Genomic DNA, 26830 nt, shown 5'->3' on the forward strand with positions numbered 1-26830 from the left:
AATTCAGAAACCGACCATAGTCATAACTATAATGTTCATGTTCTACAAGTACGCCTAGCTATGCTCTGGGGCCGAAATGCAACTGGCTGAGTGCTATAGTTAGCACAATGTAAAGTGTACTTTCTGAATAATAAATCAGCATCGTTTCTCAGTTTTTCTAGTTCATTCAATACTGCTGTCTCCAGCCACATTGCCAGGAATCCTCCTTAAATTCTCACTGGGCATAAAAACGAAATATTTTCACCATGCAACAGCCTATACTTTGCCAATACTTATTAAAGTAAATAGCTAAAGAATAATTTTATAAACAATTATTTTAACAATTTTCTAATATTCAACCGCATTGATGGCATATACTTCCCGTACATTTTTTTTTACATGAAAAAACAATTTAATATTGGGGACACACAGTATTATGATGAAAAAAAATGTTATAAAAATATTTTTTTCTAAAGGTATTAAAAGATGCGAATTGTTTTTATTTCTTGTTTGGTTATTGTATGTTTAATTATTTTTATTATTCAAGACATAACATTTTTTTATTGTTTAATTTGAGTTGACATTTGTTTGTAGTCATTTTGACTATTTTTAATTTTTTTGTAGCTGCGCAACATGATCTCTTTCGTTACCCTTTTCTATGTTAATTTCACTTTATGTAATACAATATTTGACCGATAGATGATGCCAGCGTGCATCGGTCTTGTACTTTGCAGGTGATTTGTGTACTGTGTTTGGTCGTTTTTTGTGAGTACATAAGTGTGTTAGGTAAATTATATTGAACATATTTTATATAAAAGGTGAGCACTATAGCTGCAGAAGTATCGCACAACGTATTCTATCAATTTATTTTGCTCATATTAGTATTTTCTTGATTGCTGTTTGCCGGCGCTGTCAAAGATGCTAATGGAGTCCGGCTGATTTTGTTTCAGTTTTTAGAACTATTGTTTTGTCAAGCCAATATATTCCATGGTGTCGTTACTATTATCAGTAATTTAAGTAGATCTCTTACTGTGGAAAGACCTAGTCAGCGGTTTGCGGACGTGAAAAAGCCTTGCTACTGGCATGTTTTATCGACAAATGTTTACCGGAGCAGTTACAAAGCGTATAGGCCTAGTTTGTAAACTACACTACCAAATGAAAAAAAATGTTTCCGTTTGTCAAATTCGCTACATAGATTGTAGAGACGAAACGGTGAGATTAAGAACACACATCTTTCTTTTTATTGGGTTGCCTTGAATTGATGTATCCTGAAGAAAAAAAGAGTAGTTAATGATTTACTTTTCTGATGAAATAAAAATCTCTTATATTGTATTTTTTTTAGTAAATGTCAAAAAAAACCCTGTCAATTGTATTAAATCTCATTTATCTAACCAAAAATATACTCTAATTCACAGTATTTATTTTAAGTGGGTTTAGGCCGTTCTACTATTACAATGTCCCAAATTGTGTCAAGACTGACACTGATTGCTGACGAGCCCACATGACCCTTTGAAATCATGGGAGAAGTGAGTGATGGTTTGAATACATTGGTCAACTTAAACTTTTTGTTCCAATCTATGTCTGTTTGTAGCATAGAACAACAGTCATGATATTTGCTATTTTCGGTTCCTGTTTGAAAAGGTAAACATAAAATAACGAACGGTGTGGTAAAAACGCCAAGAAGACCAAGACACAATATTCATTTATTAGCATTTACTTTTGCATTACCATCAGCTATATATTATAGAACTCTCACAACTTGCAAACTTAAATGAATATTCCAAACTTATCTCTGTACTCACAGTAAATTAAAACAGTCAACAAAAACAATTGTAAATCACTTATTTTGGCACTATATTTACTGCGCTCTGATGGCTTTTTTAGAAATCAGTAGATTTGGACATCAGACATCGCAATTGTAGACAGGGTAGTTTTATGTGCGACAATGTGATGTCATTTGTATTAGGATGACACGGACCACCCACAAGTTCGGCCTCTTGTAGGCTGGCCTTCATTCTTGGAAAAAATGAAAAAGCCACATTGTGAGGAAAAAAAGAAAAAAAAAATTACAAATAATTTTTTAAAATTCCTTATAATTTTTTAAAATTATTTCCTAAGAGGGCGTGGTGATACTTAAGAGTAGTTTGCTTTTTTTAAATTTCTCAACATGTTTTTGAATCATTCTTGAAGATGCCATTTTAATTCTTCACTTTACTGCTTTAATGAAGTAGTTAGGTTAGTTTAGTTACATTACAAATGTAATATAATGAGAATGGTCGGTGTTGTGAGATTAGATACATTATAAAACTTTAAAGTGGTGGGTAATTTACTCGCGTTGTGCTTTTCCATAAATAAAATAATAAAATTATGAGAATATTTTTTCAGAACACTAAAGACTTTCTCTATTTACCCTGAAAACAGCATTTATAAATTTAGACTGGTTTTTGAAAAATACCTGTTTATATGTTACATTACAATACCTGTGCATTGATATTACCACTGCAATTTATTATTTTTAAAAAAGTGTTCTTGGAATTCAATAATTTATTCACGCAAAAGCCGCGATGTAAGAAAATGATCAAATGGTTTGAACCGTTGGTTAGGTTGGGTTAGCTACATGAAAATAGTTTGAATTAATGTGAATGGTTGGTAAGGAGAGCATAACTTAATTAAAAACACTATAAAATATGAAGAGAAGTTGGTTGGGTTAAGGTATCTACATATCAAATAAATTATTTTTAACCAATGATGGAAGTAATTTTAATGAAGCTAACCTATCCAACTGTTCAAAAGTTAAACTACTTGAAATATTGCATTTTCCTGTAACAAGGTAGAATAAAATGATGTAGAATGAAATGATGTAGAATGAAATGATGTAAAAGTACCACTTCCAGAATTTTATTTTTATATATTCAGAAGAGCACCTACTTAAGAAAATTTCCAATAGAATAAAATATTCGACACAATTTAGTCAACACACACATTTAATGATTTCTTTTAAAAAATATCATGGTTTTCATGGTTTTTGCAATAACATAGAAAGGAGACTATATTTAACCTAGAGCAATATCTATTTAATTCTAATATCAGGCTTGTGTAAATGCTTATTGTAAGGTACAATTAGTAATTAGATTGAAGTACGTGAAGTATAACTTATGCATAATACTGTATGTATTGTGTTATGTTTTATAGAAGAGCAAAACAATTCTGTAAAAATTTTTAATTAGTGTTTCTGAATCATCCTGCAAAAGAATGTTTTTTAAAAAATTAAGTTCAATTTTAATTTAAATTGTAACGTTCCCTCTTAGTATTTAATGATTTTTGGTTTCTAGCTTCGTGCATGAATAGAATTAAAAAAGTTTTTTTTTTTTTTAATTTTTTAGTGGTTAGTTTTTAAAATTAATTTGTGAAACTGGCAAAAAAAAAACTTAAATTCTGTATTTTACTGGTTCACAAAAATAATTTGTTACTTGGGAATGTTGGTGTAAGAAAGATAAAATTGTTTCTATTTTAAGATTTTTTAAAATAAGTTTTCATATAACCGACAACTTAGTAGGGGTTCCTTTATTTAAAAAAAATGGGAAACTTTGTAATAGAATAATACAAATTTGGTTTTCTCAAAAAGTGACAAATTAAAAATTTGAAAAATTCACAAAAAAATTTTTGTATGTATATTTTTTTCACATATTAAATTTCATTTTGGAATCATTACGTATTAATGAGATATGGGGCATAGAGCAATGTTTAGTTTAAAGTAGATAATTTTATAATACCAGTTTTTGTTAAAATTAATTAATTCTAATTAATCTGAGGTACATAAATTGTTGTTGCATTTAAGCACCTGCATTCTTAAGTAATTACATATGTAATATCATAGGCTACTGTACAATTTTAACCTAGGTAAAATGTACATAAATAATAACAGTAGGCTAGCCTGGTACTTTTGATTGCTCATTGAATTGCTGGAATATTAGAGTGGCTTTTTGTGCTTCAATGCCAAGGAGGTAGGTATGTAGTGTGTTGGCTGTTGGAGTGACTGAATGAATTTTCCACATGATGTCTGCTGATGAAATCAAGAGAATATCAGATGAAGAGGCTAAGAGAACGATGGTGATGGTACTGCAGACTTTCTTACTGATGCAGAATAGAATGACAGTTTTCAGCCGCAGCACTTGGGAAGGGGCCATGTGATGATTTTGGAGGCACAGTTAAGGAATTGGCACACATACTATTCTTTGAAAGCTGAATGAAGATCAGATAACTCCAGGAAAACTATGATTAGGCAAAATAAAATATTTTGGGTATTAATATTTCTTTTTCTACACAAGAATAATACATTGCAAAAAAAGAAAAATTTGACAGATAAGTTCTACTGTTTATGTAACATTTCTGGTACCAAGAAACTATATGCTGTCACACCACAAGAGGGTAAAATGAAAGTTTTGGCAAAAATGTTTTCTTCAGCTGAAACCTGAGATATGTAGTTTCATAGTAACAACCTGGCTTATGTTTTGGCCAAGGCAAAAGGCAGATGAAGTTGTTACCACCCACCACCTCCGGCTAGCTCAAATTAGGTGATGAGTGGAACATACAGGTTGCAGGTCATGAAGAAAGAAGAAATTTATAAACAAAGTTTGATGTATTACCTGGTTTTAATTATTCATTTCAAAATCACAAAATATTTAGCACAACAGAGCACACAACAAAAATTTAACCGGTACCTCCATAAATGGAAAAAACACGTAGACTTATTACAAATTACATTATATTGCCCGGATAAGTTCTGGGCAGCGACGGCTGGATAAAACACTTTGTCATCTTGCTGTGAGCTTTGCCTACGACTACGGTCAAAAATTTCTAATTTATTTAAATGTCTGAAGAGAAAAAATAAAGGTTGTTAGGCGTCGCCCGGACCGTAGCCGCTAAGTTGTAGTTCAATATTACATTGCTAAATGATGCGAGCCATCGCCCGACCATGACCTCTCGGCACGGTGCTCAGACAATGACTGATTTTACAGCCTTCCTTTCCTTCGTGTGGGCAGTGTCCTGGACTCGCTGACGTAATTTTCAGCCAATCACGGCGCATAGCAACAGAAACCCCCACGAAATGCTTACTTCTGTTCCCACGACGCAGCGATTTTGTATCTTTCTCGCACTCCTGTAACCGTGACTCTCACGCCTAGCGTGTGAAACAAAGCCTCGGTCGTGGAAAAAATGAAGGAAAATCACGTCAGCATGCCTTCCCACACAAAGAAGCCAGCAAAAAAAATTACTTCAAAATAAACTTATGAATTTTAAAATTATAAACAATAAACCCGGTGAAATACTTTACATCTAACTTAGAAAAAGAAAAAAAAACTTTACATCATTTGAAAACCTAACCTTAAATTTGACAAACAAATTTATAACAAAAGATTATAACTGGATTGCATGGGGAAGGGTGTAATCTGGGTTGTTACTAAGTCAAACTGACATTTCTTCACCCTGCAGTACCATCTCCATCTTTCTCTTATCCCCCACAAATGATAATGCTCGGGATTTCATCAGCAGACATCATGTGGAAGGTTTATCCACAGGTTCACTCCAACAGCCAACGCACAACCTACCTCCCTGGCACTGAAGCACAAAAAGTCACTCTAATATTTCAGCAATTCAATGAGCATTACCAGGCTAGCCTATTGGTATTATTTATGAAAATATTTCCTTTTTAAATTGGTATATTACATATGTAATTTTTATGAATGGCTTAGAATGAAAGTACTTAAAACAACACTATTTTACCTCAGAGTAATTAAAATCAATTAATTTGAACAAAAAATGGTATTATTAAATTACCTGCTTTCAACTAAAACCACTGCTCTGTGCCACATATCTCATTAACGCATATTGATCCCAAAATTAAATTTAAAATGTAAATAAAAATGATAAAAACAAATCTTTTCAAATTTTTAAATTGTCACGATTGATAAAACCAATTTTAGAACTATTCTATTGTTTTTTTTCCAATTTTTGAAATCAAGGAACCCTTATCAAGTTGTATGTGATATGAAAACTTATTAAAAAGCTTGCATATGGATCCAATTTGAGCTTTCTTACACCAACCGCTCCCCAAGTGACAATTATCTGTGAATCAGAAAAAAATTGAGGTTTTTGTTGCAAGTTTTGCTTATTAGTTAAAAGAAAAATACTAGAAATTCTAAAAGACATGCTTTATTTATTTTATCTATAGAAGTTGTAAACCAAAAATTATTGAAATCTAAGAGGGTAAGATATAATGCCTGTGTGCTGATTTGATGTGGAATCACCCAATCAGATGGTTCATCTCATTCCTATTTCTAAGCATGAAAATTTAGTACTCTGTATCCGGGAGGGAAAGAGGTTTGACTGCGACTGGTATACCCGGCTATCTGCAGCATTGTGTAGTTCTCTTTCATAAAGATATTGCAGCAATCAGGTAACTTCCATTGTGGCTCTGACTTTATTAAAGCCATCCACGCACTTGTAAAACATGATTTTCAAGTTTTATAGTTTTTATTCACACCCTTCCACTGTCCACTGTGACATAGTCCTGGGCTGCGCCCTTCTGAGCCCGATGTGCTACCACCTCCCCCCTTACAAGCTGCGAGCCCCCTCCTTCCACCACCACCCTCTACGACCGCCCGCCGATGTGACGTCAGAGCTCCGCTCCCGAGGACGAACGGTCAGTGAGTCGCGAGCGTTGCTAGAGGAAGGAGCTTCATGCACCTGTCATCGTTTTTCGGAGGTTTTGAGTGATACAGGGGGAAACGGGCTATGTTACGGCCCCGAGAACAAAGTAGCCGGGTCCACATGCCCATTGTACATGTGGTGGCTCCCTAAACTTTGAGGAACACTTCAACCCTCATTGCGGTAGCAAATGTATACTAGAATACAGCTTGGTATGTTTTCCTGGCGTTTGAGAGCCATGTCCAGGACCCGACTTGTGTAGGCGTCGTTAGGCTTTCAATATAGGTAATGCCTCAGGCAGAAAGTAAAAACCAGAGCGGCACAGATTTTCAATTTTAAATGTGGGAAGAATTGTCTGGATTTAAAAATGTTAGTTTGGGTGGTAATCAGCTAAGATCAGCAGCACTTAGGCCTGGTTTATAATATACGTAAGGAGCGCCAACATCGCAACAAGACAACACATAACCTAAGCAAGTAAATTACTGTCTTTATAAAGCACTGTATTCACAAGAGGTCATCAATCTTAAAAGTTGAAGTTGTAAATGGTAGAAAACAATGTCTTCTCTTGGTTTCTTTTATTAATTCATATTAATCTTGAAAAGAAAAAAACATTATTGTTAATATGATTTAAAAGAGTTATTTTATTTCACTGTGCAAAGGTTTTGAACAAGTTAAAAATTGATGAATGTAATAAAAATATCATTGTCTTCTATGCACACAATACTGAATACTTAAAAGTTTTTGGTACACAAAAGTTCATATAAGGAAGATGAAAACACAAGCTGAAATGCAAAAGAGTTGAAAGTTGGCACGTTTGCATTAGTTTTTGCATTGTGCATAGTTCATAAACAGATATTTGAGAACATAGTTGTTGAACCTTTTGGGTCTTGCTTAGTTTGTAATTATAATTTTTGTGGTTTTTAAAAGAATGCTATCTTAAAAAATAAACTACTTCTAAAAAGCCAACTGTTATATATGTTAAAAAATTGAAATTTTTTTTTACCTGAAGCAGTTAATGTCAAGTTGTTTGTCTAATTTCTTCAAATTTCACTTGTATGAGTTAATTTTGTTTGAAAGTGACATCAATGAAAAGTCTCAATTTTTGTAAAGGGATTGGATATGTGTTTTTTTTTAAAATCAGAATTCATATTAATTTAAAACCAGCTTTAAATATTCTTTCATGTTGAATAGTCCTGAACCAGTCAGAATCACATTTGTACATAATACAAGCTTAGCTATGAGCTGTAAATTTGGAAATTAGTGGCTTATTGAAAGTAAGTTGGTTAAATAAACAAAATAAATTTTATATGCCGAACTGAAATATTACTAGTAGTATTTTACCTGTAAAAAATTATTTTATACATATGTTGGTTTATATAAACTTACCATATGTGATATGAATCACTTTACCATGTTTTTTTGTTTCTGTTAAAGATGAATAAAAAATACATTAATAGTCACCAACTAGTTGTAATAATGTGCTTTAATATTAGAATATTTTGAATACCTAATGATTTATTGCTTTTTTTTTGTAAGAAAGAGAAATTTTATTTATAGTTTTAGTATTTGAAGGTTTTGTGAAGAATTTTGTGATAAGGATATATAGTGTGCTTTTGTAGGTTGTAGAAATTGCAGTTTTTTGGTTTTATATTAATAGGTTTCTTGAAAGGGTCTGTTTATAGAGTTAAATGCACCGGGATATGTGGTTATGATTTTTATTTTGTTTATGTTTTATTTTTGATGATTTTACGAATTATTTGCTGGTTGATTTTGGATGTTTAAATGTTTCACTGAATTTAAGGTGCACAGTATTTTATTTTAATGTGTATACTAATGTGTAGCAAATAACGTGAAGTCTTGGGTTGTTGCATAATTTTTAAGTTTTAATTTGCTATGGGTGGTGTGGAAAGCTATTATAAAATACTCTTTAGTCCCACTAATCCAGACTCCACTTGTCCGGACATCTGGTTAAGGTGGATGGGATAAAAAAAAGCAGGGTTTAATAATACCAGTTTCTAACTTATTACTGTTACGTTGATAATGTGCAGACCAAGCTGTTAATGCTCTCATCCTGTTTTGCAGGAATGTATACAGTAGTGTTAAAACTTTTAAGTTGTATTATGAGAAAAAATTGATTTTTATAGTTTTATAGTTTTGGGTGGAAGCCCAATTGCAAGTGTATCAAATCAAATAAAAATAAATAAATCAGAAACGTGCATTTTAAGGTAAATTATGGTTGACCCGGACTTTTGGTGATCCAGACAGGGTCTGTTCCCATCTAGTCCAGATTTGCAGGAGACTATTATAGCTCTAGCTTTAATGTTAAATTTAATTAATTTCTGCACATGTTTATTTGACCACTGGCAGTGACATTTTGCGAGTGTTGCTTTGCCTGTCTCGGTCAAATCAGACAGTAGTTTCTGGAAGGATCATATCTAGGTGTCCGAGGGTAAACTAATTTGTACTTTTATGTATAGTATCAGTATAAATGACAATACAAGACTTAATAAAACGGTAAAAAAACCTGTATTGATTTTCAACATTTTGCACATTTATTTGGAACTGTTGTCTCTTTCACGAAGTTGTATGCTTCGTTCGTAGGAAAACCTTTAAAAGACCAGTTATTGTACAATTCGTAGTAGTATGTAAATTAATACAAACTTTTTCAGAAGCATTTGCAAAAATGAAATATACTTACCATTGAAACCACAGCAGAGTCTGGTGGCTTGGCTCGCAGACTGCACCGAGCAGCTGACAGACAGCTCTCTAGCGGCCGTGCTGCGAGCTGTGTAGTCTGCAAGCAGACTGCAACAGTTTATTCACTGCTTTCAACATGCAGACACATTTATTCTTGTGTTGTGTTGTTCAGCACTTTTAAGTACGCTACAGAGAGGAAAACAGGAAAGATTAAATAGCCAAAGGTATAATAATAGTGTAAAAAAAGCATGCAATAAAATTACAAATGAACTCAAAAACTTTCCTTTAACTTACTTTGTATGTAGATAAGCTTTCATTAATGAACTTGTGTTTGATCGGATACTATAGATTTCATTTGTTTTCTTACAAATTGTCTTTTGATGGAAAGTGAACTGAACTGCATGACAAGAATTGTTGTATCTCAGATGCCGTAGACACGTGAAGGCTAAGCGTGTTTGTTCTTTTGTATCTTTAGGCCTATGGAGTTTGAGCAGTAAAATACACATATAAATAACACAAAAATAATGGAAATTGGAAGGTTTTTTGTCATTCTAGACTTAAAAGAGATTGTGTATACAGATCTGTACCTTTTTTTATTTTAAAAATTATATTTTATTTTTTGAAGGACTCTTCCCACTTTGAGTATGTATAACACAAGATGACGTTTATGGCCAATTTAATTTGTGAACATTTTTTCACTATTAGATTAACTAAGTACTGAATATTGTGAACATGTGAATAAAGAGTAAATAGCTCAGCTACTGAAAATCTTAGAGGTGATAGCTTGTTCAGTAGACCACTGCGTTGAAGAACTTTATTTTGCACCTTAATTAAGTTGTGTATATATTTATGTAGATGTATCATTTGTACATCTGTTCAAGCCTATAGCACATTAAAGGCCAAGAATTATCCAGACTGAGCAATTATATCATTAGATCATTAGGGAGAATCAGAAATCTGTTATTATTGAAAATATATAATATCCTAACTAAGTAAGTATGCTTTTACTTATTCAAATTATGGCAATTGATCCAGATCTATCTTCAGCAGAATTGTCATTCTGTTCTCACTACTCTTGTCTAAAAATAGACCTTTTCACTTCTTGATTCTTTTAAAACTTTTCATTTCAATTTATTTTATAATTTCATATAGTTTGAGATCAGTGGCGTGTGGTGGAGTTATTGTGTGGGTAAGCTGTCTCACCCATCCCCGACCTTAAGGCAGGGGGTCTGGGGGCTCTCCCCCGGAAAAATTTGGATTTATAGGTGCAAAATGGAGCTATTTTTGCAGTTTTCCTGGTAGAAATATAAAATGCACTTGGGCAGCAAAAAAGTTTTCTAAGTAATGGGCAGCCTGTTAACCACTCATTTTTCGAATATAAATTACAATTAAAATGTCTAACAAAAGATTTTCCTGTTGTTTTTATGTCTAAATCAGGAGTCGGTCTCCTCACTGCCAAACACTTTTTTTATCTTCAAAAGAAAAATAATTAAAATCAGTACTCAAAAAATTGCAAACAATGCAGTGGCTGTGTTCTCGGCTGGGGTCGGGTTTAGAGTCCTGCTCCATCCCGGACAGCATACGCTGCGGAACTCACAGCTTACCTTGTTGGTACATGGACGGCAATCGCAGATTAAGTTTACATTCTCACTGGTTAGCACTTAAAACCAAAACAGAATAAAATGTTCTTAAAACGGACACTGTTGCGCAATAAAAACTTGCCTTATTATAAGTTGTAAAAATAAAATTTGTACCAGTATCTGTTTGTTGCACGACACAACGTAACTTCCGCCTGCCGACAGCTAAGGCCTGCTGCTCTGCTTACAGCGGGCCTTGAGCGAACATTACCGTATTAGTCTCACGAAGATACGCGAACCCTTTCCCCCCCTCCGACCGACCTCCTCACCCGCCCGGCTTTCATGTTACCATGACAACCGGGTGACACACTACCCGACGCGCCCGCTACGGTGATCGCATCGCATTGGCACACGAGATGAAATTACCAGATAGCAAAAATTATTACATTACGCCAAGCAACATAACAGGGTAAGCACTGCTTACCTAGCGTGTATTGAATACACGCCCCTCTTTGAGAAGTTGGATTCATTTATGTAAAATAGTAGGAATAAGTAGTAATGTTGTCACATTTGTTCTTGGGAAAATTGTAGTAGTGAAATAATTCCTCAGTTTTTGCTCTTTAAAGTAACGTTTGTTAGATAATGAATATAATTTTGTTGTTGAAATAATCTTAGTATTTCTACAATGGCTTACTCATTTGTGGCATAGGTAATGTGCCTATAACTCCAAGAGATCATGCTCAAAACTTATAAACCGTAATGTGACATATTTGTGTTTATACACACGCACGTCGTAGCCTTCATGGCGTGTTAGGTACACACAGATACATGCTAGTTCCTCCACATGGCATGCCATGTCATGCGCAGCCTTGCATGATGCCCATGTGCAGTCCAGTGCGACAGTGTGGCCTTTATTGCATTTAGGATTTTCATTAGGTATATCTAACTTCACCAAGGATCTTTGAAGCTTCATAATTAAAAAAAAAATTAAAATATATTTTGAATATAGAAAATTATTGAAGTCTGCACTGTCTAAACTTGGCTTTTGCCAGTTATTTTAGTGAAGAGTATGTGTAAAACATCGCAGCTTAGTACGTGTGCTGCTGGGAAACTAAACAGTGTGAATGTGCATTGGGCTGGCCTTATGAAGCTGTTTCAAACACCAAGTTAATGTGAACTTCTCTAGTCCCTTATAAAAACTTTCTAACATCAGTAAGAGTTTTTCTCCTTTAAACGCAGGTAAAAATGAAAGCTAGTTTGTTATTTAATTAATTTTATTGCAGTCATTTTATGTTTTGTTTATACCTAAGTTTTCACAAGGTATTAGTTAAGTCATGTTATATAAAAATGCTATGCACTATTAATAAAATGGTAAATTCATGTGTTATGTGACTAATGTTACTGCTGGGAGTACATTATCAAAAGTAAAAAATTGTAACTAATCACAACCTAATAACCAAATTCTAACTATTTAATCTGCCATTAGAACAATGACCCTCCTACATACAACACTAACCTGGCAAAACGAATGGTAGAGCCATAATAAGAATAATTACTGTCCCAACATGTGTTTTTTTCTTTAATTTCTCTTTAAGATGTATGAATATTCAGAAATTCACTATAAAAGAATTTGAAACCTTGAAAGAGAAATTTGCCTCTTTAAGGAATATAGTAAATTCTTTAAACACAGTTTTTTTTAAACAATATTTTTCCAGCTATAAAAACAAGAGTGAATTATCCGCAGTAGATGTTACATAATTTTTCTCAAACTAACTTATTTCGGAATGAATCGCAGGGACAGCACCGATGCAGCATATCCATAGATCAGCGGTTCCCAAACGGTGGGTCGCGACCCACTAGTGGGTCGCGGGAGGGTTACAAGTGGGTCGCGACTCGATCCTAAAACTATCAGAAACCATTGAATAAACCATCAGAAAAGATAATAAAAATTCAAACAAATCAAATTGTTAAATAAATAACTGTTTTGCTTCAAAGTGCTCATATTTTGTCAACCATTTTAAAATCAGAACACAAATTGTTTATCAATAATCAATCGGTATCTTAAAAAAGCATATATATATTTGCAATATGTGATGGTAAATTATAAATGCATAAGGAATGGATACGATACAAAAAAAGGTTTTTTTACTCCACCATGGATGGATGGACCGTGGAGGTATTCCTACAAGGAAAGATGGGTCGCCAGCTGATAAAGTTTGGGAGCCACTGCCATAGATAAAAAGTACTATTAGACCGCTTGTGCTAGGTGCCAACAGGAAATAATTTGGGGACTTATGCCATGTTGTCAAATGTTATTTGCCTGTACAGACACAGGCAGTTCCGTGGAAGGAATTTATTGTAAAAAATGTTGGCCTAACGCGGTAGGCTGATGACACTAGCAGATGTCAATTCCCAAAACTTTGCATTTGTTTTGTCCTAGAAAGTCTAATGTGTTAATTTGTGCTGTCGTGTTGGCCAGATTATTTGTTCAGTTCCAATATTGGGTTCATTTGTGCATCACTGTGTTGTCCAAGGCGGTGGTTTATCTGTATTTGCTGTTCATGTTGCAACTGTGTAATTTTTTCTGAGTAAATTTTACATGGAATTACAGTGCTATGTAAGCTTGTAATTGATATCAGCTGATATGCTTGTTCTACTTGTGTTTATGTATTCATCTCTGTTATTCATTCTTGATTTTTTTTCTATGACAGTGGTTTACATCGCTATTAAATGATTTTAAACCACTATTCCCCATTGTTAGAATCATTCAAAAAACATCCCAGTATAACTGTCGTAAACTCGTATTACGGCAAGTGTAACTGGCACATTGTTTACAAAATACATTATCATCACAGTTTTAATGTCTGAGTTTCGGCACAATGTTAGTACTTTCACGAATGTATTGTGTCATAATAAAAATTTTAATTTAATTTTTTTTGAAGCAAAAATTGTGCAATTGATGGAGCAGTAGTGTGAATAAATAACACACAACTTTTTGAAAGCCAGTAACATGAGTTTGATACAAATCCACTGCGCTGCATGTGTATGAACTTTTTGAAGTGTCGGCTCCATTTTCCCTGCTGGTTAACTGTTTTGTGTTGCCAGCCCTAAATCACTAAGAAAGGTCTTAAATACGTGGTTTAACGCACGTGTGTACCCAGCGTGTCTGCTCGTGAATTATATCGGGGCTGAAAACAGTAGTTGCACTCCAGTTTTATCATCTATGTAAAATTATTGGGTACATGACGTAATATTTTGCGATATCAATTGAGCTAGATCGTTGGTAGGAGATAATATTATGGTAGAACTTTCATTGTATCAACTAGGCTAAATACACTTAAAAAAAAAAAAAAAATGTGAACTAGTCTTATCAGTACTTACCAGTAATGTATAACATGTGTTCTCATCTTGCAAATACATTTATAATACAAAACTCAGGACTCTGACAAAAAATTTAACATAGAATCCTTTAAAATAATGCTGGATGTGTAAATATACGCAAATAGTGTTAGTAACAAAATTTCTGGACGTGAATCGTATGTAGTGTCCACACCACCGCTAGAATTAGCTACTGAAGCAGCAATGTCGACTATTGAATCATTTGATTTGCAGAGCAAAATTTTAAACTTCATAATGAAATGGCTCCAATAAAAGCAAAAAAGACTTGAAAAATTATAAACCCCAGCTTTGCACCTGATTTTCGAAACGTGTTTTATTAAAACACTACCCATCTTGTTAAAATTCATTAAACAGCTAATACTATAATGTATTCATACCATCCGCTACAGATGACAGCATCATGATGGTTTCACATTCCTATTCCTTGACTTCTGTTGCATTCATGAAATTACTCCCACCAAATGTAGTATACCAAGAGTTAAGACATTACAAAAATTATACAAGTGAAGTTTCAACAGGCTGGGCCACCATTGCCGGGGGGGGGGGGGGTGTTGGTACTTTCTCCACTAGTAAGTAAACTTAATCCCAGTAGAAACAGTCAATGAATTTGCAATTTGAAGACTGAAAGTATGTGTTAAATTGAACTATTTTGTATACAAAAAAAGGGAGGGTGCACTTTGGTACACATGTTAGAAGTTATTAATTCTATGGTATTACTAAAATACTAACCAAAAACATTATTTAACACTAAGTATATGTTTGTATTGTTACAAATGAAAAACAAGTTTGGAAAGGATAACCCAATTAATTAAAGACGGTTTTTATTACTAATATTTACACTAGTAATTAAAACAACACTTAAAAAATCTGTCAACAAATTTATTACTACTTCGTTCAGTTAACAGTTCACTCTCCCATCTGGAGCTCGGCTTGACAGTGGCTTTCCCTACAGCTTGTTGCACCTCTTGTCTCGCACACTCACTCATCTGCGCTGATACAGTCCCCAATACACGAAGCCCTTCGCTGGTCCGGTTATCGCTCGCCAAGGGGTCACTCGTCCTGTTCACTTCACTCTTCACTCCTTTGGCTCGGAGGCTGGCGTCGCCGCTTTTAAGGCCATCACACAGTCAGTCCGAACTAGTTCTGACTTATCAGTGGGAACTGAACATTCGGGACCGTCATGTGTGGAGATAGCGTCTCGTCATTCCAAACTGTCAGTCCAAACAATCAGTCTTATCAGCTGAGTGTTGTGGCAGACATATTTGTTTATACTCTTTGGTTACTTGCTATTTTTTTACCCTTTTTTCAAATTGAAAGTGCAACTGCAATTGCAACATCCAATGTTTCTGCCATATTCTACGATGAAACGATACATCCAAAAGCAACAGCAATCACAAGAGTGATCATGTGTGGGGAAGACTTCAGTTCAGTTCAGTTCCAACTGTAAGTTGAACTGGGAGCTGGACTGATTTTGTGTGGGGGCCTTTATACTCACTGTGCCTACACCCCCCTCTATCTGAAATGGTTTCGCACTCCTTTGACATGTCGCGTCATCAGGGTCGATTCTCCCAGAACAACGGTGTACTCTTTACGCCACTTCACGCGGCGGGCTCCGGATGGACAGCTTAGGGTCTGTGACAAAGTGCCTCGGAAGGAAGTAGCAGGGGAAGGAGGGTAACGAGGCCGGGCAGCTGATCTGCCATGGTATGTGCTGCAGCAATGGGCCGCGTCCCACCCGGGGGCCTACAGGCTAGATGTCCTAGAAGGTCCACTGGCCCACCTTGCAGCCGTGCTCTCGGTTCGTTTGTAACGCACATTTGTATAAAAACTGAAACCAGTCTTTAAATACAAACAATCTTATTGATCTGATAGATTAGTAAAGATCTAACAGTAAAAATTCATCACAAAATTCTTTTATTTTTTGTGCCATCAAATATAGGTAGGCAAACAATTCGTTAGTCTACAGTATGATGAAAGGGTTCTCAAAATTGTAATGCTCTTATGTATTTATAAGTTTTCTTTTCTTCGTATAGTTATAAATTATAAAGAATTAAAGGAATGTTGTACTATTATAAAGTTTTATTTTTTATTATATATGCTTGGTGTAAATTGTGTGATGTTCACAAAAGCAATATTTACTGAGGAATCACGCGGGTCTGCCCCATATTTTCATACTTCTGAAACTTCTACAGATGGCAGCACAGTGTTTACACACTATTCTGCCAATCAACTTCTGTTCCATTCATGAAATTACTCTTACAAAAGACCGTAATTTAAGAGCTAAAATGTTACACATCCATAAAAAAAATTATATTTCAGTACATAGCAGAAATATTTTTAATAGTGTGTGTGCATGTACATATTTTTTTTAAAAAACAGGTTTACCCAAATAAAAATAATTTTTTTTTTTACTAAAAATGTTTGAACTGAGACTGGCATTAAATCTGTGGTATCTGTTGTGTAGTATTCATCCAAAAGCCTGGAAACTATTACATGAAAAGTTATTTACTTGGGAATGGGAATTCAAAGGGTTCTCTAACTGGGATATCAGTTTGTCTGAATTTTGTAGGTTAAAACATTACACTTTCCCATTCTTGTGGTAATGACCTCAGTGTTTTAGGTCAGAAAGTAAGACAAGCCCTTTTTGGCTCTATTTCCTCAGTTTCCAACCAGGGGAAAGGGGCAGATGCATTTTGTAAGTGAATACAGAATATGGAGCAAAATCAAAGCATAAATATTCGTGGTCAAAATTCACAACAGCTTGTGAAGTTTCCAAGAAATCTAACCGTGATATTAGAGTGGGCTAACAAAGGCAATATCCAGAAGGTGTATGACCAGGAGAAAATCAATCTTTAAATTGGCATGACAATTAACCAATTGTTGGTTACTCTCAAACTCCCTCCAATCAATGAATGGGTGGCTCTAATGTTGAGACGGGACACTATGAGTACCTGTGGTAAGGGTATTCACCACACACGGACAATGAACTGGCGGAACTTCTGGACAACACCAGCCACACCACCTGTATGCCTAGTGCCTTTCAGTTTCATGATAGTTTTTCTGGTCTGTAGGGACTTTTTAACTCTCAAAGGAAATAGTAGCTTGTTACAGTTAAGACGTCCCCAAAGTCAAGCTTGAACCAGCACAAGCCTGAGCCGGTCAGCTCTCGTCACAAACTGTCAGGCCTTTGACTAGCACTGAGTGTACTCATGTGTCCGAACCTTGGAGGCATGGAACTAATATTTAGTCGTGTACAAATTTTTGAATACATATACAAATTGTTAATTATTTGTATTTGATTCATCCTTGAATACTAACACTTGAAAATAAACGATATTCAATTGGTTACGATTGTTTGACACAGCATACCTCGTGAGTTTGTTGTATATCAACGTTCACTGCTGAGGTTGTCATTTAAGCATGTTAATGCTCATTTAAAATTTTTAAAATAGAATGCATAACCAAAAACATTAACAAATACTCTGTTTTAAACATGGAACATTTATTCAAGAATTTTTCACTACTGTCTTGCAGACAGTAGTGAAAAATATCATGAACTATGCAAAGTACCTACAGAATATTTGTGACATTTCTAACTTGAAATGAAACTATTATTTGTATTCGCATCGAAACAGATACCAGTAGTGGGAAAAAATAAATAATGTCAACGATAGATCATAAAATACAGGGATACTCATTGCAATGGCCATTAAAAGAAATTAACAACATAGTTGCAACGAAGTATAAATCAATGGTCACAGTCAATCTTAACACCATGCGACACAGTTGCAGCTTACTTGCTGTATGTACCTAATCTATGAATAAACAGACATTCCGACTCAAAAGCAAAATAATATCTGAAATAATTGTTCTGAATTTCAGAGGAAATAAGCAGAAAATGTTTTTGCAATAGTGCTGAAATAACAACCCAAATGCTGAATAACTAGGGTTTAAATATGTAAATATGAACTCATTTAATTACTATTACTCGAATACAGAATTAAAAAAACTTTCACATTTTTCATGAAATGGATTACATTTTGTGGTACTTTGTGATTCGCGAAAATTCGCTGGATTAATATGTAGAGTAGCTGGTTCTGGGAATGAGGTTGGTTAGGTTAGCTTAGGTTAGATTTATAAAAATACTTTTTTTCTTTTAAAATTTATATAATTATTGTAACTGACTTAACCTAACGAACCCTTTAACTTCAGTATTATGTAGCTAGTTTCCCAGTATTATATATTGTCTGGTTTCCCAGTATTATGTTTCTAGTTTCACTTCATACTTACCTTTTTCTTTCTCTACATCTTTGTTATGGAATGTGCAAAAAAATTTAGTGGTAACTCTAATCTAATTTTTACAATTCAAATTCAATATTTGGTATTCACATCCTATTCAAATGAAAGATCTGATATTCACACAGGTCTACTAATAATTCATTGTTAACAGGCAACAACATTAGCTACCAACACTTACTTGGATGTATTTAACTCAAACACACTTTTATTCTTTAATGAAATCAATATATGGATGAGTGGGTTCATTGGGATGCCAATATCTTAGAACAAAGTTCTGCCGGCACTTCTTTACTATGTGTGCAGGGCAAGCCATTTTCAATAGGCATTTCTTATATTGCAAATATTTGTCCTCCTCTGAAATGGTCTCTTGCAGCAAATGGAGATGACTGTTGCATTTTGTTAACAGGTCTTACACTGGCACTTAATCACTAAACAAACTCGTATCCGTTTAGTGTGTAGCGCGTACTGGGAAATCCATAAACCTTTAGGCTCAGATGATAGAATAGAAAGGCTGAGAGGGAGTCTGAAAGGACCTGTGTTGCTGAGCAGAATCTCGGCCACCGTGGTGTTACCTGACACGCTTCAGCAAGTGTCCTACTTGGGGCCGTAGTCCACCTGAAGCTCAATAAGGGGTGCTAGTAGTTCCTCCCTCGCATTTTGTTCCAGCCCGGGGGTTCTGAGCATGCCCTCTGTGCCGACCACTCCAGACCATCAAACAAGCCCCGTTTGAGTTTGGTGTTTGGTTTTCGTTACTGTGGTTATCACTCATATTACAATGCATTGATAATGAACTTAATAAGTTCACAAATGACTAATAATTCTGTTAAACAATAACAGCAATGACCACTATGCACATTATTACAGGTTAGGTTGCTGCATAAATGGTAGTTCAGTATTGGGATAGCTAGTAAATTTGTGCAAGAACAGCCTCAAGGTTCAATGATCTCCATAAACATCATTACTTGAAAGACCTAACGCTATCCATACTGGCTGAACCATGCCTTATACAAATGATAGGGGATTAAATAGCCACCAAATATGATTAAACTAGGCCATACAGCCATGATGCTACATGAACATCAGCAAAAAAATATTTAATACATAAAGTTAATTTATGTTAAAACAGCCTCTAAACATACACTACAAGCTATCAAGAAACTGAATAGTGAGATCTAAGATCACAACCCGTGAAACAAAACCAAAAGACAATAGGAAAGCCCAGCCTCTCATAATAGTAGTCCAATAATTTAGGAAAGAAATTGTACAGGGAAACAATAACTTAGTAACCCATAACAGTCACAAGAAGAAAGATAACAACGCAGAGTTTGGAGACAAATGCACCAGTGTGTCACAGCTGCAGAAAACCCCCAGTTAAACGGCATAAATCAAAGCAGTGAGTGTCCTTCATGAGGAAAAGCAAAATAACTAGTGGTCAAGTGTTTCTCCATTCCAGTATCAGGAAAATGTGTAACAAATGTAATGTTTGTCTTTTAAGTTAATTTCTAAATTAAAAATTTTAAATTCAGTTTTTTTAAAAATATTACAATGAGTGTTTGGTGAACCTTTAAAAGTGAGACTGTATTTGATATGGGTAGTGTGTGGCCAGTAGCTGAACACCTGAAGGCATCGCAGACTCTGTGTTTCAGATGATGAGTGCAGACATCTGCCTGCAGCGAGGAGCGTCCTGGTCCACACCTCTGTGCTGGCATTAGTCGTCCGGGCGGCAGTCGGGGCCATGGTGAGTGTAGCCTCTCGCAGTCCGTCTGTCGTGAGGCTCCACTGGCTCTGGGTGCACGAGTAGCATGCTTGGATGTCGAGTCGAGTCGTGCAAACCAGTGGGTTCTGTGTTAAGAAAATGTTTTTTATTTCAAATGGCACAAAGTATGTACTTAACAATAGTGTCACGATGGTTTTTGAATTACTTAGTACCAATTACACAATAGCCTACAGTATTTATATTTTCAAAAAAATTTTACACTTATCACTAACACTGTAATTCTTCATGTAAATTAGCTATTAGGATTTTTCTTAAAAAATGGTTTTAAGGAAACTACGTAGTATTAATACCAAATAAAATAAATTCTTTCAATCATGAGTCATTCCGTGTGATATTACCAATGCGAGGTTGTGCTTGACCATTTTAGAAAAATTAAATTTTTTAACAAAACTAAAGTCCTATCAATAATTAGGTCAAAACTATTTTTATTTCATTTTTATCTGCCACCATTTTGAATCAAGGCTCGATTATCTTTTCTACTGCATGCAGAAACAGAGTCTTGTACAGAAAATGGGAATAATTCTACAGGAAGAAAGTCGTATGTGACTGGAAGAAAAAAATTAGATTTGATATTAAGTGATATTGGTAATGCAAAAAGTTTGTTTTATTTTAAAGGAGAAATTTTATTGCGTGTACTTCCGCATCGGTTTCCGATTTATTTTGTTTATAATTTAGCATTGATTTTGGTGATTCATGGTGAATGTCACTTCACTCCAGGAAATGAAAAGAATGTTATAAGTTTGACCGAAAATTTTTACATGATTTATAATTTGGCATAATTATGCAAGTCTGAATTAAAAAATTAATAGAAAGTTGAATATGGTTCCAAAGTCTGTTTTTAATAGTTAGGAGTAAGGCTTATATCAAACGCTGCTTAGGTAATTCTAATGTTGAGCCAATTTTTCTCAAAAATTAATTAAAAATTTTCAAAGAGTTTTTTTTTACTTCCTAACATGTTTGTCATTCTCTAAGAGGTTGTGATACTTCAAGTAGGTTACCAGTTATTTACCATTTAACGAGTGGTGAGGTTAAGTTACTTATTACAAATCTGTGATATTGTGAGAATGGTCGGTTAGGTTAGGTTAGCTACATTAAAAATCTTGAAATATTGCTTTAGCAATTGGTTAGGAATTAGAAATATAAAATGTAGCTAAGTTAACCTAATATAACACAACCACTCTTCACTACTTGAAGTATCACTACGCCCTCTTGGATAATGATTAGAAAACATGTTACCAAAGAAAACATTTTTACGTAAAAGTAGTGCTTCTTTAAAATTACCGCAGCTTATTTGGGTAACTTCATTGCCCGCTACAATTAAATTGGTTTGAGTACATACATAATCTCATAATGTTTTTTTTATCCTCAATGAGTTTCATGAATGGATAAAAATTAGAGATACAGTTAATGACATTTAGATTTTCCTACTTTGAATAAAATAAAGTTCAAGTTCTGTTTACTTTTTTGTCTGTTGAATACGCTCAGTTTGAAAAAAGGACACTGATTAATTTTTAAACGTGAAGTAGCCTTACACTGCAAAATCAGTGTCAGGGAAAATTGTAGTCAGGTCAGGGAAAACCTTGAAAAGTCAGGGAATATCATTTGAGATATTGTATGGCCACCCTGATCTCCCCAACACATGGGCTAGGGCAGTGCGTGGGCGTACAGAGACTATCGGCAGCAGAGCGCATGTTGTCCAGGGAACCAGCTGTATGTCGCAGTGCAAGGTGGCGATGAGTGTACCTCTGCTCGAAATAGAGGAAATATGTGATGGAGATGATGAAATGATGATTCTGCAAACCATCACCATGGAATAAGATCTTGTCCCACCATTTTGATTCAAAATCCAAACTGTATTTTGCCAAAGAGTTGCGTGAAAAATTCTCTCATCAGCAGTTTTTACTATAAACTGTGTGCCAATAGCGGAAGTATTTTTTTTTGGTAAGGTAAATGTACCAGTAGTCGTCATGCTAAGAAGAGTTTTAGAAAAAAAAATTGTGTACATAACCTTGTAGGTGTATTACTGCCCCCTACATGTTTGTTTTTAACCTCAAACTTTACTCTACAATGCTATCCAACACTCTTCGATAAAAACAAATTATTTTTGTAGATTTATAATTTTGAAAAAAGTGTGATTTCGAGCCAGTAAGTCGTCATGCAAATGTTCGTGTTTGCCAGTGTTTGTCACATGTTTGTGCAGTAGTCGTCATGTGCGATTTCGGCCGCATTAGTTTTAATTCATGGATCCAGAATGATAGTATTGTACTATTTGGGCTTCAAATGTTATTTGGTACTATATTTTAAACATCAAAATGGCAATTCATAAAGATCGCTTAGTAATATAATGAATAATCCTCATTAAATTTTGAATTTACTTACAGCACTCACGGAACAAAGAGGGACAGCACAACTAACATGAAAATATATAAGCTGTAGCAAAACCGTATTTATTCGGTACTAAGTAACGGGTGCGCCTTCTATTAACGAGTAACGAAACGTTACACACGGCTGCATTTTGTTACTCACATTTTTCGTATGTTTTACGCATGCGCGCGCATATTCGATGAATTTACGTTACAAAGAACGATGTTTGTTTATTAAGTAAAGTATAATTTGGAAATTCCTCGTCCAAGTTTTTTTACTGTTTATTAAAGGTATTATGTGTGTAGACAAAGTTTGAGATTGGAACAGAAACAACGTAACAAAGTATTTTTTTACAAATTAGAATATGTATGTTTTTGTTTTTCACTATTGCGTATTTTCAGGTTTTTTTTGTTCTTATCTTAAAAGAGATAATATAATAAAGCCACTCTAATGAGATTTAATTGTTTCTTGGTTAACAAAAACGGTTTAATTATCAAATATTGTTAATTGTTTATATTCTATTTATTATTATTTACGCGACGTAATACTGTACGCGCACGCAATACGACTCGATTCGTTGCTGCAACATAACATAGCATGTTATGCGGTATCAGAAGTAAAATTTAAAAATAAATCGGGGCCCATCTTCCTACCCAAGGGCGATTTGCCTTTGTGTTTATCGGACAATGTGTTTCTTGGCACACTATTTTTTTCCAATGCTCGTTTTATACTCATACCATTCGCTACATCTTTAAGAGCAGCTTCCATGGCTGACTCTTCATACAACAGTATTTTCCGTTTTGGCATTTTGCCGTGTAATTAAAGAATGAGACACATTATAATGTTTAATTTACTTATTAATGTCAACATATATATCGAATGACCCCTAAATTAATGTAAACAACAATGCCTACACAATTTCTGCAATCAATAAAGTAAAGTAATGTCCGACCCAGAAGTCGTCATACACATGCATCGGAAGTCGTCATAGGTGACGACTACTGGATCTGATCATAATAATGTTATTTGCCTATCAACAACAAAGAACCAATATTATTTAAGAACTCTAGGGTGTAACTTAGCATTAACACAACTTTAAATAAAATATTAAATGTACCAGTGCTCGTCAGGTATGATGAACACTAGCAATACAAGGTTTTTATTGATCCAGTTTTCGTCACCCTAACTAAATCATACAAAGAAAACGAATTTTTTTAAATAAACACTTTCACCTCTTCAAGAACATTTAACCAACACATTCAGCACAAAACATCACGAATAAACATGAAAAATTACATAATTAGAAGTAAAAATGTGCACTTGTCTCCTTAGTGTTTTAGTATAGGAATTCCCCTATTTATCTTCACTGCTCTACGAACTTTTGATGCACGGACTTTTTTGATTGAAAATAGTGTTTGTTCCGAAAACTATTGTGGTAATTTCAGCTAGAAAGTCGACAAAATTTTTGTAAATATTTAAGTTGGCGATATATTGAGCTACTTCTCTATTATTTACATTTGAAGTTGCTAGTGACGACCATTGGAGCAGTGACGAGTACCGGTGCACTTACCTTAAGCACATTTTAATTTCATAATGTCAAAATTAATCTGTAAAATATTCCAGTCCCTAATTATTTAAGTCAGATTTGTAGCCTTTTATGATAACAATGACTTCAACCAAAATAATTTTTTTCCTGCGAGTCATACAGTTAGTTAATGCAGCACTCTGCAAAAATGTTTTGGGGCACGTATTGCTAGTGTTCATAAAATGGTACTCTATGAATATGAAATAGCTATCTTCAGCAGTGTGACAGTATAAGGGAGAAATGTGCAGTGCTTCAAGCTGTATGTTGCTTTGCCAGGGGTAAGGGGACCTTCTGTCAGTCAGACAACCCTGGAGAAACTTAAACTCGCATGCATTAACATTCTACTTCCTACAAACTCCCATCTACACACTGATCCTGTCTTCCTCAGTCTGCACGACTCCGCATCCCAAAGATAGCCTCGTCTGCTGTGTCAGTTAGTGTGATTGCTAATTTCAAGAATGAAGCTACAGGAGTTTGGTTGTATGCATTGCACAGCAGTGGAAACAGACTTGAACCTCCGGGTAATGACCTAGACTCGAGACATGCCTGACTGTTGACAGTAGCAGATAATGGTGTAGTATTTATCTAGCAATAACATATGCAACACAAATGTACAATCCTTAGAGTCTGGGAAATTTTACAGTTTCTTTTCACCATAGGCTAAAATAAGAGAAGTGCAAGATTCTGAGCCAGTGAGTTAAGTCAGTGTGAGATCATGAGCTAGAGCTAAGACATCTCCAGTGAGCAGATGAGCAGGGATATTCTCCCAAACATGCAGTGTCTGTGGAGTCTGTAGTAAGAGTCAGTCTGGAAATCCTTCGGAACGTGCGCAGTTACACGAAATTATTGCTCTGCAGGTGGTGTGACGTGCGGACGGAAAAAGCCTGAGCCAGAATGCAGAACGGCACATCGTCTGGGGCGAGCACGGCTGCGCAGGCAGCTGGCGAAGAAGCACGCACGAACCTGATAGTGAACTACCTGCCACAGACAATGACTCAGGAGGACATGCGTTCCCTCTTCTCGTCCATCGGCGAGGTCGCCAGCTGCAAGCTGGTGCGCGACAAGCTCACAGGTGAGTGCTGTCCTGTCTGTCGAGCCGGCTGCTTGTCCTGCTCGTGTTCCGTACTTCAGTAAGCAACATTCCTGCAGTGTTTAGTGTCTGGAAGGAATAAGCCATCATTCATGTGTGGTTTTATACTCCTACCTAGAAAGGAAAATATGAATTTTCCTAAAAAAACTTGGAAACACCATATTCATAAAAAAAAAAAGGTATTACTATCCAAACCGGATTTGAAAATTCATGTGGAGAATGTTTTTGGGCCTAAAAATAATCATGACGAAAATCATTCCATTTTAGGAAAAAGTATTTTGATGTCTGAATGGCAGTCATCTTTTTAAAAATAAAATTTAGCCCTTTTTTAGATCTGGTAACACTTTACGATTGGTAGTTTGTGATCTTATCCGACCAAAAACTAATTTCACTAATTTATCTTAAGTACCAACACAATGCATTTAATTTTAGGACCCAGCAGAGCACTTTCAACACATTATATTTACATGATCCAATATCAATAAAAGAAACAGTCACTCAGTATAGATTATATGACTGTCAAAGGAAAACTGAAAAACACGGTTAAAGCAATGTTGAAAAAACTATTAAGTTAAAATTATTTTTTATCGCGACTATCTAGACAAAACACTGTAACACCCGCCCCTCAAAGTAACACCCTAATTCGTTCAAGGAAATAGAGTGCAAATTTTTTTGTACATGAAGGTGATGTTGAAGAGAGAGTTCACTGTAAATATTTGTTGAAATAGGCAGTGGTTGTATTTGAAACACGATCATCACTGGCCCAGCCACATTTTCAGTCTGTCCTCTGTCGTGGGCCAACCAGCTGGTTCGGAGGGTAAGGCTCACTTGTGTTGGTTGCAGGTCAGAGTCTGGGTTATGGGTTCGTCAACTACTCGCGGTCGGAAGATGCAGAGAAGGCAATCAGCTCGCTGAACGGCCTCCGACTGCAGAACAAGACGATCAAGGTAACCATGACCCATGTGGCGGTTGGATGCAGTGGATTGCCAGGCTTCATACCAGCAGAGCAGATATACCGTACTTACATTACTATCGTTCATTCAGGACTGCTTAGTTACTTTCTAAACAGGCCAATGTTTTTGGAATAAGATAGTTTTTCCACGAGTATACGTGTAGGTAATTAATTAGTATATTGACTTTTAAAACATCACCCCAATCCCAACATGTTTTCGAACCTGAAATATGAGTTTTGAAGGTTAAATATTGAAGTAAAAACAAAGGTGCCATCACAATTGTTATGCCAGCAAATACAGTTCCTGAATACTCTTTATTAGCTACACTAACTTAGTAAGTGTTTATCTGTATTAATGGTTCGAGAAAGGATATTTAGTGCTAAATGTGATATTCAGTTCTCAGTG

General features: G+C 35.0%; 1 protein-coding gene across 3 annotated transcripts in view; it reads left to right on the forward strand.

The window, feature by feature from the left end:
• The first annotated feature begins 653 nt into the window (after window positions 1–653).
• Window positions 654–26830, forward strand: part of LOC134536696 (ELAV-like protein 4) — a 73851-nt gene continuing 47674 nt past the window's right edge. Inside the window, exons 1-4 of one of the 3 annotated variants that reach the window (XM_063376560.1) lie at window positions 654–797; window positions 20303–20394; window positions 25240–25454; window positions 26316–26419. In XM_063376560.1, the coding sequence (XP_063232630.1) occupies window positions 25277–25454; window positions 26316–26419 (282 nt within the window). In that variant the 5' untranslated portion in view covers window positions 654–797; window positions 20303–20394; window positions 25240–25276. The remainder of the gene's footprint in view (window positions 798–20302; window positions 20395–25239; window positions 25455–26315; window positions 26420–26830) is intronic. The other 2 variants (XM_063376559.1, XM_063376558.1) reach the window with 2 other exon arrangements.

Source organism: Bacillus rossius, chromosome 11, assembly GCF_032445375.1.
Source record: "Bacillus rossius redtenbacheri isolate Brsri chromosome 11, Brsri_v3, whole genome shotgun sequence".
Classification (NCBI taxonomy): Eukaryota; Metazoa; Arthropoda; class Insecta; order Phasmatodea; family Bacillidae; genus Bacillus; species Bacillus rossius.